We start from the raw sequence: 15999 nt of genomic DNA, 5'->3' as shown, positions 1-15999 counted from the left end.
GGATCGAAAAACTTTTCCGACCCTCCCCCACCGACCCGCTTTATATCATAGGACACGCAATCCCAGACTCGCTGGTGGTGACCAACACTCGCAAGAGAGCAGGGGTTCCCCTTGCCACCGGAGAGTCACCCCCGGACAAGGAGTCCAAAAGATTGTATGCCTTAGGCAAACGGGTTACGTTGGCGGTGGCCTATACCATCCGGATTGCCAATAACACAACGTTACTGGCAAGCTACGTTGACGCCCAATGGAACCTACTCCTGGAAGGCCTTCAAGAGGTTCCGGAACCAACCAGAGCCAAGCTTCTCGCCATTGTCTCGGAGGGCAAACTTGCCAATCAGAATGTGGTAAAGAATACCCTGGACACCGCAGAGACAGCAGGCAGGTCTCTCGCACAGGGTACTCTCCTAAAGAGGCACGCATGGCTGCACACGTCGGGCTTCAGGCCTGAGACCCAGGCATCCATTATCAACAAACCCATCAAAGAGGCCAACCTCTTCGGGAAGGCGGTAGACAATGCGTTGGAGACAGCCAAGAAGGAGCACGAGACTATTAAGTCGCTGCACCAAATTTCCCCGAAACCCTCTTCACAGAGGGGCAGTAATTCTCGGCGGTCCTTTCGAGGACAAGCCCGCGCCGCTCAAAATAATTTTGGCACGGGCAACTTCAACTCAAGTCAACCTGCTGCAAGCCCCACTTACTACCCCCAGAGGGGTCAGAAGCGCGGAAAGAATAGAGGCAGAGGCTCCAATTCCAGAGGAGCGTCAACTTCGGGTCAGAAATGACCACCAAGTCCAGGTCCCCTCCCACGTCTCCCCGGTCGGGGGGCGGTTAACATCTTTCCTCAAGGCATGGGAGGGGATAACTTCAGACCAGTGGGTCCTAAAGACGGTCGCCCACGATTACTGCGTGGAATTCGCCCGACCTCCACAGTTCAGACCGCCGAAACATCGACACCTTTCACCGGAACATCTGCAGATCCAAGAGGTGGAAGCGCTGCTGGGAAAGGATGCCATAGAAGCCGTCCCGATTCTTCAGGTAAACGAGGGTATCTATTCAGTGTACTTCCTTGTACCCAAAAAGGATCTCACCATGCGTCCTGTTCTAGACCTGCGCCCAGCGAACAATGGTAACACTGCAAGAGGTGATCCCATTGCTAAAACAGGGGGACTTCATGACAACATTGGATATGAAAGATGCATACTTTCATATTGCAATGCTGCCAGCGCACAGAAAATTCCTATGGTTCGTGATTCAGGACAAACACTACCAGTTCAAGGTACTCCCCTTCGGCATAGCCTCGGCGCCAAGGGTGTTTACTAAGGTCCTGGCAGTGGTAGCGGCACACCTGCACAGACTTTCAGTTCCAGTTTACCCTTACCTCGACGATTGGCTCATCACAGGGGACTCGTTCGATGTTTGTTTTTCGAACACCCAAAAAACAGTAGACCTACTGTTCAGTCTGGGATTTTCTATCAACGTAAAGAAATCCAGCTTAATCCCCAGCCAAGTAAAACAGTTCCTGGGGGCTCTAATTCGTACGGAAGACGGTCTAGTCTTCCCTTCCAGCGAGAGGGTTCAGATCATGCTCTCTCAGGTTCCTCGGTATGTAGCCAGTCGAGAGGTGACGGTACGCAAAGCTATGCGTTTGCTAGGGATGATGGCATCATGCATATACTTGGTCCCCCATGCGCGGCTGCACATGCGTCCCATGCAAGAGTGGCTCAACAGCCAGTGGTGTCAGGCCAGCGGACAATGGGAAGATCTGCTAGTTGTCACGCCAGCCCTTGTTCTCTCTCTGCAGTGGTGGTCGAGGGAGAACCTCTTGAAGGGGAAAACCTTCACCACCCCTGGAGTGGAAGCCACTCTCACGACAGATGCATCTCTCACAGGGTGGGGGGGCTCACCTGCTTCAACAGACAGCGCACGCAGTGTGGTCCCCTCAGGTAGCGTCCAACTATATAAACCTACTGGAGCTACTAGCAGTGTTCAAAGCATTGAAAGCCTTTCAGGAGCAACTGCTTGGGAAGACCGTGCTGGTCCTAACCGACAGCACAACAGCAATGTATTACCTGAACAAACAGGGGGGCACTCGCTCTCCAGGGCTATCCAAGCTGTCCCAAAACATATGGATATGGGCTCTCAAACACAAGATGTTCCTGATATCCCAACATGTTCCAGGGGAACTCAATCTTCTGGCAGACGTACTCAGCAGAGATTTTCCTCTGCCAGAAGAGTACGAATGGCGACTTCACGAAGACATTGTATCCAACGCCTTCGCAGAATGGGGGTTTCCAGAGATCGACCTGTTTGTTACTCAGGAGAACGCCCAATGCCAAGATTACGCCTCCAGGTACCCCCAGAACCGATCCAAGGGGAACGGTCTCTGGATAACTTGACCGGGTAAATTTGTCTACGCTTTTCCCTCGACTCCCCTTCTGAACAAGATAGTACACAAGATGCACCAGGAACCAGTCACCATGATTCTGGTGGCTCCTATGTGGGCCCGCCAACCTTCGTTCACGCACCTGATGGAAATGTCCCTCTCCGCATCAGTCAAGCTGCCCTGCCCGTACAACATGTTGTCTCAGGAAAGGGGGGAGACTCTGCACCCATGCCCACAAACTCTGAATTTAGCAGCCTGGCTCCTGAGGTCATAGAGTTTGGACATCTGCAACTCCCTCAAAGATGCATGGACATACTGAGGGAGGCAAGAAAGCCTAAGACACGTTATTGCTATGCCAGCAAATGGAAACGTTTTGTCATCTGGTGCAGTTCCAAAGGCGTCAATCCCACCGATTGCTCGCCTTCACACATTGTGTTATATCTAACCCATCTGTTGGACTCTGGGTTAGTCTTCAATTCCTTAAAGGTTCACCTAGTGGCGTTGTCGGCCTACACCAGGTCACAGCAGAAGGTGTTGTGGTGGAAAATACCTGTGATGAAAGCCTTTGTGGACGGTGTTAAAATAATTTATCCCCCCATCACTCACCCAGGCCCTGGGTGGGATCTAAATGTGGTTTTAACTAGGCTCATGGGACCCCCTTTTGAGCCTATGCATAAAGCTAGTCTGAAAGACCTGACTTACAAGACAGCCTTTCTAGTAGCTATCACTTCTATCAGAAGAGTTAGCGAACTACAGGCTCTCTCGGTTTTGGACCTCTTTGTTACAGTCCACAAAGATAAGGTAGTTCTACGCACTCATCCCAGATTTGCGCCGAAATTGATTTCGAAGTTCCATGTGAACCAGTCAATCGAACTACCCACGTTCTTCCAGAGACCTACTAACATGGCCGAAAGAAGCCTTCACACACTAGATGTGCGCAGGGCAGTCGTCTTCTACAATATAGAGGTAAACCACTGAGGAAAACTAAACAATTCTTTGTTTCAGTGGCAGCTGGTAGAGTCCCCAGCCAAGTAAAACAGTTCATCCTGTCAGGGGATCCTGTCTCTAAATCAGCAAATGAAGGTGGATTGTCAAATGCATCACACTATGTTACACTCTTGCAAAGAGAGAACTGCCCTTCAAGCCTAGAGCACATTCTACTCGAGGCACTGGGGCATCCATAGGATTCATTGCAAATGTTCCCCTAGAGTCCATTTGCAAAGCGGCAACCTGGAGTCCTGTACACACCTTTACAAAACACTATTGCCTAGACACTCATTCTAGGTCTGATTCTCAGGTGGGACAAGCAGTACTAAGACATCTTTTTTCTACTGTTCCTTCTCACAACCCAACTCTAACTCCAGGTACTGCTCGCTAGTCTATGCACAGCATGTGATTCTAAGCAGATTAACAAGCATCAGAAGACATGCATTACTTACCGTAAAAGCATTTCTGATGATTGTATCTGCTTAGATTCACATGCGCCCTCCCTGCCTCCCCGCTCGGGGTGGAAGGAACATAGACTTCTTACTACTTTCTCTCTTCATGTACTCACTCACTATAGCCTTGGGCTCCCTCATGGCAGAAAAAATACAATCGGAGGGACCTCGGCGCGTGAGGGATTTTGGGTACTACACACGTCATGATAGGGATAGTGTTTCAGACACACCCATGCCGACGTCTCCTTTCGGTCCCCGAAAGACAAGATGCAATACTCCACGATTACCACTGGATGTCGGACCATATGCACAGCATGTGAATCTAAGCAGATACAATCATCAGAAATGCTTTTACGGTAAGTAATGCATGTCTTACTTTGGCATCACAACTGAATGATTCGGTACCCAGTCAATTTAGCGAAAATAATTCAGAGTGGTACATTTCACCGAAAACCATAATACTGAAAAAAAACTAAAATATTAAATAAATATATATAGGGTAGTGGGGTAAGCGGTTAAATGGGTCGGGATGGTGTTGAGGTGGGGTTGTAAGGATAGACATTTAGAGGGCTTGCAGGGGGACCCCCTCAAATTAAAAAAAAGCTATCAGTATTTTTCTGTATTTTGGTCGCAATTAAATGTACCACTCTGGATTTATTTCTGTCGGTAAGATCACATATGTTACAAATAAAGGATATTTGTACCATGCACTATCACCACCGGAGTGGTCCCCTGGCACTCTGGCTGCTCTGAAAAGGGACGGGGGGTGAGTTAGTGGGAATAAACGGGAAAAAGTGCAAGCGAGCAGTGATGTGCCGTTGGCAGCCTGAGTCCGGTTAACACCATTCGCTGGGCTTGTGGTGTTTTCCGGTCGGAAGCCGTCATGTGCTGCTGTGCGAGTCTATGTGTGGTTTGTTTTGTTGCGGTGTCGTGAAGTTTGTACGGTTTGTTGTGCTATGGGGTTGTGGTTGTGTTCATTTAGAGTTTGAGAGGTGTATGAAGAGGGAGGAAATTGTTAGTTTGTTGTTAGTGGCATCGCTGTCTAGAAGTGATGCTAAATTTCCACGTTCTTTCTAGGTGTGGCGCGTGAATATTTTGCATTTCTATCTAGATCCGCTACTGGCTGATATTCACAATCTTTTCTATATATGATGCCCACCAATATTCACTACTATGTACAAATTTGGCCCTTGCCCATCTTTGAAAACCTGTCTAAGTGTTCGCGATTCCATATAAATCTGGCTTCAATAGCATTCCCAATTCAGTTCAGATGCAGCATCGATCAACAACCGCTACTCTATCAAGATGTGGCTTACTGTGTCGAAGGCTGTGGAGGGGTCGAGCAGAATCAGAGCTGAGGTTGTGTTGGAGTCTGCGTTCGTTTTTACTTCATCCCAGATGGATAGTTGTGCTGATTCTGTTCCATTTGTGGGTATGAAACTGACTTGTGTTTGGTCTAGCAAGTGGTGTTTTTCTACATGTTCTTTGGTTAATTGGTATACGTACATTTCTATGAGTTTTGCCGGGTAGGGAATGTTTGAAATTGGTCTGTAGTTGGAGAGGTCTTCCATGTCGCCACTTGTGTTTTTTAAAAGTGCTTTAATATATGCTGATTTGAAGGATCGCGGTACAGTTGCTGTTGTGAGTGAAAGATTAAGGTTCCTGTAGTATTCTGATGGCGTTCCTTGTGCAAGGATTGATTTGTAGATGTCTTGGGGGGGGGGGGGCGGGGAGGCCATGGATCCATGGGTGATCCTGCTTTCTTGATGTGTTTTACCAGCTTGGCTAATGCCTCTGCTGATATTTCAGGAAAGTTTTGGAGTTTGTGCTGTGGCTCCTCGTCAGGTCCAGTTAGTTGAGTGTTAGGGCTAGTTGGTCTGTTTTGTATGATTTGTCGGTTGTCGTTCATTTTGTTATTGAAATGGCCCACCAAGTCGTTGCATAGATTCTCTGAGGGGGTTGGAGTGTTGTCGCAAATAGGTGGGTTTCTCATTTCTTTTATGATGTTGAACATTTCTTTTTGTGTGTTGGTGGCATTGGTGATTCTGTCATCATAATGCCTTCTCTTCGCCTTTTGAATTTCCTTTTTGTATGCATGGATTTGTTTCTGGAACATTGTTTTCTTGTCTTGGTTGTATTCTTTCCTCCATGCCAATTCCAGCTTCTTGTTCTTTTTCATGATTAGTAGTGTGGTGAACCATTTTGCCATTGCTCTTTTTTCTGAGGGGTTAAATGGTTTTTCCGGAGTAATGTTTCATTGTATCAGCAATGCATTTGTGGAGTAGCTCCACTTTCCCGTCTAGGTCTGCCAGCTCCAGTTCTGTAGTTGAAGGTTTGGTCATCTCCAGTTGTTCCATTAGGTTGCTTGCTTTGATCGTTTTCCAGTTTCTTTTTGTGATGGTTGTGAGTTGGGGGGTTGGATGCGGACTTGAGTTTGTAGTGTGATCACGAATGGGATGATGAGATCGTCGCTCCACAGTATTTGTATCGGTGGTGCCGTGGTGATAAGTTTTTTCTTTGCAAAGATTGCGTCAAGGGTGTGTCCTGCCGAGCGTGTTGCCCCTTTGACCAACTGTTGTAATTTCATGGTTATTAGCTGCCCAATTAGTGAGTTTTGAGAGTTGGTGTGTTTTTCTTTGAACCAAATGTTGAAGTTCCCCAGGATTATTAGATGTTCGTGCTCAATGGCTATGTTGGATGTTGGGGGATGGCTTCTATGAAGTTGTTGACGGAGGTTGCATCGTATGTTGGTGGTCTGTAAACCAAAATGAATTTGATGTTTGTTTTTGGAATTCACCGATAGGTGTATGACCATGGTTTCGGAGTTGATGATGTTGAGAGGTTTGTCTGTTTTTACTTTCAGGTTTCCTTTGAATGCGATTGCGAGGCCTCCTCCTTTTTGATTTTTCCCGTTTACCTGAAGGCATTTGAAGTTGGGGAGGCAGCTCTGGAGTGTGATTTTGTAGTTGTCATCCAGCCATGTTTCTGTGATGAATAGGATGTCAATGCCGTTGTCGCAGAGAAGGTCAAAGATCTCTGTTGAGCGTTTTGTCACGGTTCTTGCATTTATTAGGTTGCAGTGGGTTTTAAAGGTGTAGTTTGGTTTGTGTTTTAATGTCGCCGTTGTCTTCTGACTGGTGTTGAGATTTCCTTCCAGGTCGATCTCTTGTTGAGGTGTTGGAACAGTTGTCTGTGTCGTCGAAAAGTTCTTCTATGTTCAGTCTTGGGTTTTTGTTTTCATCAGGTTCCTCTTCTAAATATTGTGGCTGTCAAGTGGAAGGTCCACTTGTTTTGTGCTGATGTAAGGTGTAAGAGCGTCGATTGTGTTCTTATTGTTTCTAGCTTTGTTTGTTCTTCTGCGTGGTTGTGGTTGGTTGTCGGTTGTTGTTGATTTGTACCTTAGGTTCGCTCATTCAGCTGACTGGTTATTTGTAAGGTATGGAGTTAGGTAGAGGGATTCCTCTCTTCTTTCAGCGCTTGTTCTTTTGTCGCTCCTGTCTGTGGGAGTATGTTCTGCAATTATGAGTCTTCGGTGGTGTTCAGTTGTGTTTGTTCTTTCTGCTCTTTGTCTTCGTCTTTCCTTTGGTCCAATTCGTTTGCGCGGCATTTTGTGCTTCAGCGTGTTTTGTTGGTTTTTATTTCTGTTCGTTGATGCCGAGTTGGTCTTTTTTGTTTTGGTCCTGCTGTCTTGCATCATTGCACCGAGAACAGGAGGTGTGAAAAGCAGCACACAAGCACAGTGTAAGCATCTGCCTTGTCTCTGGTCTTCTTTACTATTTCTCTATGCCCACTAATGTCTATAATACATCGATTTGTTCAATTCTGCTCATGCCACGCAACTTCTGGTCGAATTAAATGATGGCAGGTAACACCTGGCAACTAAGGTAAGAGACGATCTGCTGTGCATAAAGGAATGGATCTAAGTTAGCTGAAAATAAATCCGGATAAGACCTAGATTCTAGCTGTGAATGACGGACTTAATCGTTGGGATCCCTCTTTTTGGCAGAATGTTTAACCCATGTTCAAAGCCAAAATCACAGATCCGATCAGAATCAGATTGCTGCCCTTTCAAAATCATACTTCTACTATATTAGAAGATTTAAATGTTTGATACCTCCATTATCATTTCCACATCAGGTATCAGTTATGAATGCCTTTATATCTTGTCAGGATTTTAATAATCGCATTTGCGTAGACCTACCGACCATCTTAATCTCACAATTGTATAGGGTCCGGAATGCAGCTCCTGAAGTTAAAGACATGCTTCCTTGGTGGCACGCACAGTTTCTGGGATTCTCAGTGTCCCAAACAGTCTGGTGGATTGTCTCCTGCTCCTCTTCCTTCCCTCCTTCTTCCTTTCTCCGTTTTACCCACCTCTTTGCACCTCTTTGCTTATTCTCTGTTTTCTTCTCTCGTCCGAACTCACTCCTTCTCCTCTCCTCCTTTGCTTCTCTGCCTCTTTCTCTCCTCTCACTCTCCTCCTCATCACTTTTACAGATAGTCTTTCTGCTCTCCTCTAATCGCTGCTATGCATAACTCTGTCTACATTGTATTTTCTGCCACACCAAACAATTTATATTCAGACTCCCAACACCCATTCTGCACCTCTGCTGTGTATGCTTATGGTGTGTATGCTTATGGAAGCTGTGTAAGCTGTACAAGCATTTCTGCAGATTCACACCTACGTGAACTACCAATTCCCCATGTGGGTTGTGTTCAGTAATGGACCACCCTGCGACTCGCTAGCCAAGATTACAAAATGTATGTGCCATCTTGGAAACATTCTAAACGCCGGGTCCTCCATTTGGATTCTTTGCATGGCAGAACCTCTGCCTTTTCTCTGTTAAGTATAAAACCATGTGAACGGTTAGGAGTGGCGCACAGGACATGCTTTAAGAGTGGCACTCTTGCATTTCTTCCACTTTGACAATGGGGAACTGTTATGGCCACAACGTTGTTCACGGACGCCGGCAAAGGCAGGTCTGCAAGTGACTGTCTTCTTATTCGTGGCATCTGTGTTTTGAACATTGAACTTGGGCATTTCAGGAAATATTGTAACTCTAATTGCAAGGGACATCCTAAACAGACAAGGCTAGGGATAGGATAAGCGACCCAGAAGATTCTGCATAGCCGCCTCTGGGGCCTGCATCACGAAGAGTGTGGCAGTCATCGGCACCCTGAATCACCCCAGTCCCATCCTCAAGCCTCTCGCATGTAAAGTTGTCACAGATTACATAAGGTAATCACACTCCCACCAGCCCCCCCACCCCCAAAAACACACACGTAGCCATTCCTAACTAGCTATCAACCACCTACCTCCCTCCAGTGGGATTTCTGAGGACTCCAGGGATGGGGTTTCTTGTGGCCTTGCTTCCACAAATAACGTAACGCTTACACACACACACACACAAAACACAGGTCTTAGAGAGACTACGGGTGCCCCACAGGAAATCTGGTGAGTTAAAATAACAAAAGCATTATATAAATCTCGGCTGTTTCTCTGTTCTCACCCGAGTTCCGTAATACCAATTTAGTCAGAGCAGGCAACGAGATCAGGGATGGGTCCTATTTGCGGTCTTGTACACAAGTTAACAGGGTGTTTTGGGTTAAGACTCCGCTAAACGTGGATCTCTGTATGTAATACCATTGGATTTGCATAATGGGTGTTCCTGACCGTGATAAGCCATCTTACTGCCAGGTGTTAGGGACCACCCACCTTCTGTAGGCCAAAAGCATTTGCATTATGTCTGCCTTCATCCTGCTGCATGTACTCGTATTTCGTTTTATTACCTTGCACGTTCCCATTTTAGAGACTTACGAAATTTTAAACAAGGACAATGTGAATGTTTATTAAATTAGGTGTCTCACTGTATTACATGATTCCCTTGATGTCACCTTGTGTGTGTAAGAAAATTGCATGGAGCAGATGTCACAAGTCATTTCATAATGTGTGTAGAAATCGGGCACATGTCAATTGGTTTTTGTAACTGTATTTTTTTCTTTTCTTTTCTTTAAATTGCAGAAATATTACGACTTTCTGGATCAGCCCCCCAATCGGATCAACAGAAGCTTGCTAGGAACCCTTCCTCTATCAGCCCATATCCAGGTACAGATTCTTCAGCCCACTATATGAGACGGCACCCTCCATCTGATCCTTACCAAAGCTCTGCAAATTCATCCGATCGCTATGGAGGGCGGAACCCCATGAACATTTACAGCAGCGCCTCTCATTCTTCCAGCCCATATTTGAATTCTTCTAATCCCATGAGCCCATACTCAGGACCATTGCATCAAAATAGCCAATGTTCAACCTACCCTTACAATGGAGGCCTTCCTGCTGAAATGTGCCCTCCATATATGGGTGCTTACCCCTCTCACCCTCAGCATATGGACATGTTCCGATGTCCAAGCCAAGACCCGGTGATCAAGCTAAATATGCCACCAATTCAATCACAGTATGGTCAGAAGTACTTAAATTACGCAAGCCAAAACATGCAAGGTGATTCTTACAATGTCTCTGGTGCAGGACCAAATGTACACCATGCAGGTTCATACAGCCCTTATCCTTCCCACCAATCTGAACTAGCAATGGATTACACAACCCTTAATAGAAATGGTGAGTACACTCCTCATGCACCTGCCTATCATGCACAAGGTAGCAATTCTGTTAATGACATGTATAGCGGTCATCAAAACTCAATTCATCTATCCAAGAAAGGAAACAACTTGAGTTCTCTTACAGACAATGGGACTTGTAATATGCTTCCAGCTCTCAACCATGATAGGACTAACCCTTCCTATGAAGGGGAAAACAGAACAAATGGTGCTATTGTTCATGAAAATCTACCAGAAACTCCTCTCAAAAACAGGACGCGTTCACGGGATGACAGAGATGGTGTCTGGTCTGATAGCGAGCAAAGTTTTCTAGATCCAGAAATCGGAGGTGTAGCGGTGGCCCCCACTCATGGGTCCCTTCTGATTGAGTGCGCAAAGCGTGAGCTCCATGCTACCACGCCTTTGAAAAACCCGAACAGAAATCACCCCACCCGAATATCCCTTGTATTTTACCAGCACAAGAGCATGAATGAGCCAAAGCATGGACTGGCTCTCTGGGAGGCGAAGATGGCTGGGAAGGCCAGAGAAAAAGAGGAGGACTGCGAGAAGTATGGTCCAGACTACGTGGCTCCAAAATGTTACCCCAAAAAGGTAAAACGAGAGCCCATGGAATTCCTACAGCAGGAGCACTCGGAACAAACCTATATGCATTTTATCAAATCTGTTTCTCAAAGGACCGTGTCAATGACCACAACCTCCACCTCCACTTCAACTCCATATGCCTTCACACGGGTTACAGGGCCTTACAACAGGTATATTTAATATAACAGCTGGATGTGTTACCTCATACAGCTAAAACACACAGTGCTTGTAAAGTAGCGCCTCTTTGGAGCGATGGGCAGAGGAAAGAAGAAAGACAATATTTTGCAGTCTATATTAATAGAAGATTCTCATCATAAAACAACTTGTAAAAAATAGGGTATCTATCTACAAAATGATTTCCACGCAGGTACAAGTGGGCACTCGGAGCCCGTAGGGAACATGACCAAAGTGTCCTATGCAAGTGTTTAGATTAACAAGCTAAATAACACTGGAAAAGATCATTGTAAACTTCGCGTTTCCTGTGACCACTTTTTAAGCAGACTATGTCTGATGAGCAATGAAGCAAGTGTGACAAGTACAGCAGTGTTACAACATCAGGAAATCTTAACAACAAAAAAATCACATCTGGTGCTACATCGTTGGACTGAAATTACTGGAATTGTGGGTTCTTAACATGCGGTTTTTAATGTTAATCTAATTTATTGGCTTATTTAAGAAAATAGAGACATGATAAACGTACTAGAGAGCCCCATCTGTGAGAGTTAATTGGAAGAGTCTTACAAAATGGTGCTATTGTAAAAACAAAATGGTGTCTTTATTACAGATTGGAACATAAAATGCCTTTATGATATTTTATAAAAAGTATTGCTTTGTATGTGTAACCTAAAACAGCAGGTGACAACTACACAGTTGATTTATTTTATATTTTTTTTTACCTTTTAATGAAGCAGCAACAGATTGCCTAAGAGATGCCGCATAATGCTGGCCGTAGGGCTTATAGGAACGATGAGTGATGTTTGATGGTATTGCAGGTGCCATCCGTTGCTGGTTGGGCAAGGGGATTGCAAAGTGAACTGGACATGTTCCTCATTCTTCAGCCAGCATGGGGTGGTGTCTAGCCTAATAACCTTCATTTGGTGCTGAAAATAATACTTGATCTTAACGATACCATGAGACATCACTTTTGGCATTTCATCAAAGGCACCTATGAACTTTACCTTTTGTATACATTTTAGAATTGTATTTTAATTTTTTTTAAAGCTTTCTTGTGAATTGGGCATGAGGGGAGATAAGCTCCTTCCACTCGCACAGTAAGAAATTGCTCTGCCGAATAAGGATAAAATGTGTTCAGCCGACCCCATTAAAGACTGGCTGAAGACAATTTGGTGCTTTACAAACCTTAATCTGAGCTTTTCAAAATGTTATAACCTCTAAAACCTCGATTTTATTTCTTTTCTCCCAGTATGTTCTTACAAGAACAATTGGTCAATTTGTTCTGATGTTATTCCAAATGCACTTTGTCCAAAAAAATGTTGCTACGGTAGAAAAGCATCCTCCTAGGTTAGCAACTAAAAACATTTATATATTATTTTGCCAAAAAAAGCTTAATACAGTACGTTACTTTTTCCTTGCCTTTGTCGTGAGATTATGGATCCATTTTAAGTACTTTCTGTGACGAGTAGAAATGGTCCCTGCGTGGTGCAAGGGGCTGCACTCATTAACAACACATGCAATTTCTGGTGCTCATCACACACAGCTATACTGTAAACTCGGTTTATATCATAATGCATGTTTAGTGCTTCAGTGCCTACAGTTTTAAAGACCAGACTATCTTACCTGCAGCTAACACTTTTTGGCATCCTTACAAGGTGCAACTAAGGTTATTACTTACACTTCTGGGAGCATATTCTAGAAACCTTGCAGATGGGGGCAAAACTTGCACTTGTACAGAAATGTATTCTTGTAATGCTTTTTTTAACTGGGGCAAATTTTGCTCAAGTGCAAATACCATGCAAAATAGCATAGCTCCATCGCAAGGTTTCTGTAAAAGAGCCCGGGTGTTTTGTGCTTTATGGAACAAGCTGCTCTTGGAGATGACTGAGTAGAGTCCTCATGTGGTGGGCATGCTTTGTGGTACACAGAGCAGTTTCTGTTGCAAGGATCTCCTTTCCCACAGAAGACTGAGCAGGGCGAGTCACTGCCCAGAAGAACGTAAGGCAGCTGCTTCTGTGTGACGAACCTTTTGGAAACAAACAGGCAGCTGGATTGCTGTGATAGTTTAAAATCATGAATTTGTATATAAAAAAGAAATTAAAATGTAAAAAAATAAACCTGTACAGTAAATTAAAATTGTAAACAACCCTTTTTTAACACAGCGTTTTAGTATTTTAGTACTGTAAAATAAAATCTAAAGAATCCTGTTAGGTTTTGAGCTGATTTTCATGTCATGATGGTGCTTCTCAGCCTGCTACGCATACATTAAAATGTGAGCTAAAGATACGTACCAGGATTGAGGGATGTTCCTACTTGTCATATACCTCAGCACTAGTTTGGCAATAGGATATAGTACTAAGAGTGAACGTTTATAGCCTTGTATACCCTCACTGTTTCCCAACAGACTTTGTACAAAAAAGAGAAAACTAAACACACACACCATTTGTCTGCACTTGATATTTTTTTAACAAGTATAACTTGAATTTCAGTTTTGTTTTAAAAATTCAGGGATGTTTCAGATCACGGTCTCCTTACCCATATAGATCACCCATGTTTGTAAACGGTTCCTCTTGGTTCATGGTGTTATTCTGTTTTCGGGGTTCAGGCTAGCCCAGCTTGTACCTTGGTTCCAATGTCACTTGTACATGTATAGGTGTGTGTATAACTAAAGCTCATCTTGTAAATGTGTTCGTTTTTTCCATTGTAATTATAAAGTGTGTAGTGTGTTAAGAGTTTTTAGATAACACAGAAGAACGTTGACTGTACTGGCTGCTTAAAGGGAAAATTGCTAGCCCAGACGTTTGGCAAATGACTTTTTCCAAGTCATTCACATTTGGCTATGAAACTTTGTTTAGCTGTTCAAAAGTACAGTGGTGTTGGGCTTCTCTAAATATTCAAGTAATATCCAAAACCACTGTATTCTGGAGTTATGCTGTGCAATATTTATATATTAATATATAAAATGGTTTTATTAGTTTAAGACGTGGCCCTCATTCAACCCCCTACCTCTCAGCACATAATAAGACATCCTCCTAACAATTAAGGAAGACTTAGAACATTTTTAACAAAAACCCATAAATTAATACACTTGTCAGCATTTTCTATTTACTCTTTTCTTACAGTGTTGACTCTGCGTCACTGTACAGGGGTTATGTAAACATGTACAAACTTTATGTTACATTTATATTAATGTGATGTTACAAACCTTTTGAAATGGGAAATGTACTTTTAGCAGTTCAGTGATTTGTGGTCTTGTTTTTATTTAATGAGCTTGGATCATTGTGACTAAGCGTGAAGTGTGGGCCTACTCGAAGTCGCCCATTTTAAACTATCTAGTTTTTCAAGCCAAACAAAGTCATTTGCCAAGCTGCTGGAGAGCAGTGGGGACGTTTAGTAGACCATGTCAATGATGTAAATAGCTGGAGTGTAATTATTGCTGTACAGGACCCTGCCTCAGTTAGCCAGAATGGAAAGCGGAGGTAACATTGCTTGTATAGGATTATCGGGTTGACTACAGCCATACTTGAAGATGCTTCTGAGTGGTGTCAACTTTACTTGAATGATCAGTTCACCGGTGCTAGTGTACGTTGTCAGTGCACAGCTCACTTCTAAAGCTAGTGGTTAACTTGTGTAGGAAAATTAGCAGTTGGACACTAAGTTAATGAATTTCTGTGTGCATTTTCTATGCTTATGTTCTACCCGCGCCCATTTTTTTTACTTCAGTTTTAATTCATTTACATATTGCTATGTTTGTAAAATCTGAAGATGGTTATAAATACTGTAAGTATTGTAATGTAATGAATGCAGGTTATTTTAAAGCTGTTTATTATTATATCATTCCTGATAATGCTGAGATGTGGGTGTTTTTAATAAAATTTATATTTATTTAATGCACTCTAAGTCTGTCTTGTAGAGGCGTGTTTATCCTTTTCAGTCAAGTACATATACTTGCTGTCTGTACGCAATGTAATGCACAAAAAGGGAGAAACCTATCAAACAATACACGCCTAAGAGATCTAACATGCCCTTGGATCGTATTTTGAATCAGTAATAATGATGCGGGTGTGTGTGGGTGTGTAAAGTGCATACATTCATAGATGTGTGCTTCTCTAATCGCAAATGTTCTAGAACCTTTGAAACCACTTGTTCTTATAAACGTCTGTCTGAATTATATGATGGACATATGACTACAGCAGATGTCAAAGACTAAATTATTAATCGGTCTTCCAGCAGCTAAATCTGTTGGAACCTCATCAAAACAAAATATATTTGGAATGTTTCCTGATGCTGATGGTATGCTCCGATTGCGAGGGGTGTGGCATGGGGTGCCTTCCAGACATCCAAAAGATGTATCCATTATCGCAGCTCCCTAACTTTTACCACCAGGGGAGTGGCATAGACAACGGTGAAGGGACTGTTGTATCTAGGCTCACTCCATCTGCAGATACATCTTTTTACAAAAATGTGGTCTCCTGGAAATAGCTGGAGTGGTGGTGACGTCACTGAGGTAGATGCAGCGCTGGTTCGATCCGCCGACCGTGATAGTGCTATCTGTTTTTTTTTAAAATGTATTATTTATTTATTTTTTTGTATTTGGTTCAAACCTTTACAATTTGATATAAAAGAAAATATTCACATTTCATTTCTGCAATAAAATAACTGAGACATTCACTGTCCCCCATAGTTCCATGCCCAGATGATGGGATCCTGATCAACGTTTTCAGTTCGTGTCCCCCCACACCCCTCTTTCTTGATGCTTTCTTTGTCTTAATTTAGCAGGTTTAAGGTTCTTAGAGTGTCTAC

The 15999-nt window shown here is 43.7% G+C and overlaps 1 protein-coding gene across 1 annotated transcript in view; it reads left to right on the top strand.

Annotated features, from left to right (window-relative positions):
- The window catches only part of TET2 (tet methylcytosine dioxygenase 2), a 263931-nt gene extending 248841 nt beyond the window's left edge, over positions 1-15090 (top strand). The window contains exon 10 of the mRNA XM_069630956.1: positions 9848-15090. Within this exon, the coding sequence (XP_069487057.1) occupies positions 9848-11202 (1355 nt within the window). The 3' untranslated portion in view covers positions 11203-15090. The remainder of the gene's footprint in view (positions 1-9847) is intronic.
- The last annotated feature ends 909 nt before the right edge of the window (positions 15091-15999 follow it).

The sequence above is a fragment of the Ambystoma mexicanum genome, chromosome 6q, assembly GCF_040938575.1.
Source record: "Ambystoma mexicanum isolate Mex_15411 chromosome 6q, UKY_AmexF1_1, whole genome shotgun sequence".
Classification (NCBI taxonomy): Eukaryota; Metazoa; Chordata; class Amphibia; order Caudata; family Ambystomatidae; genus Ambystoma; species Ambystoma mexicanum.
The sequence above is the reverse complement of the archived record's forward strand: the minus strand, read 5'-3'. Positions and strand labels throughout refer to the sequence as shown.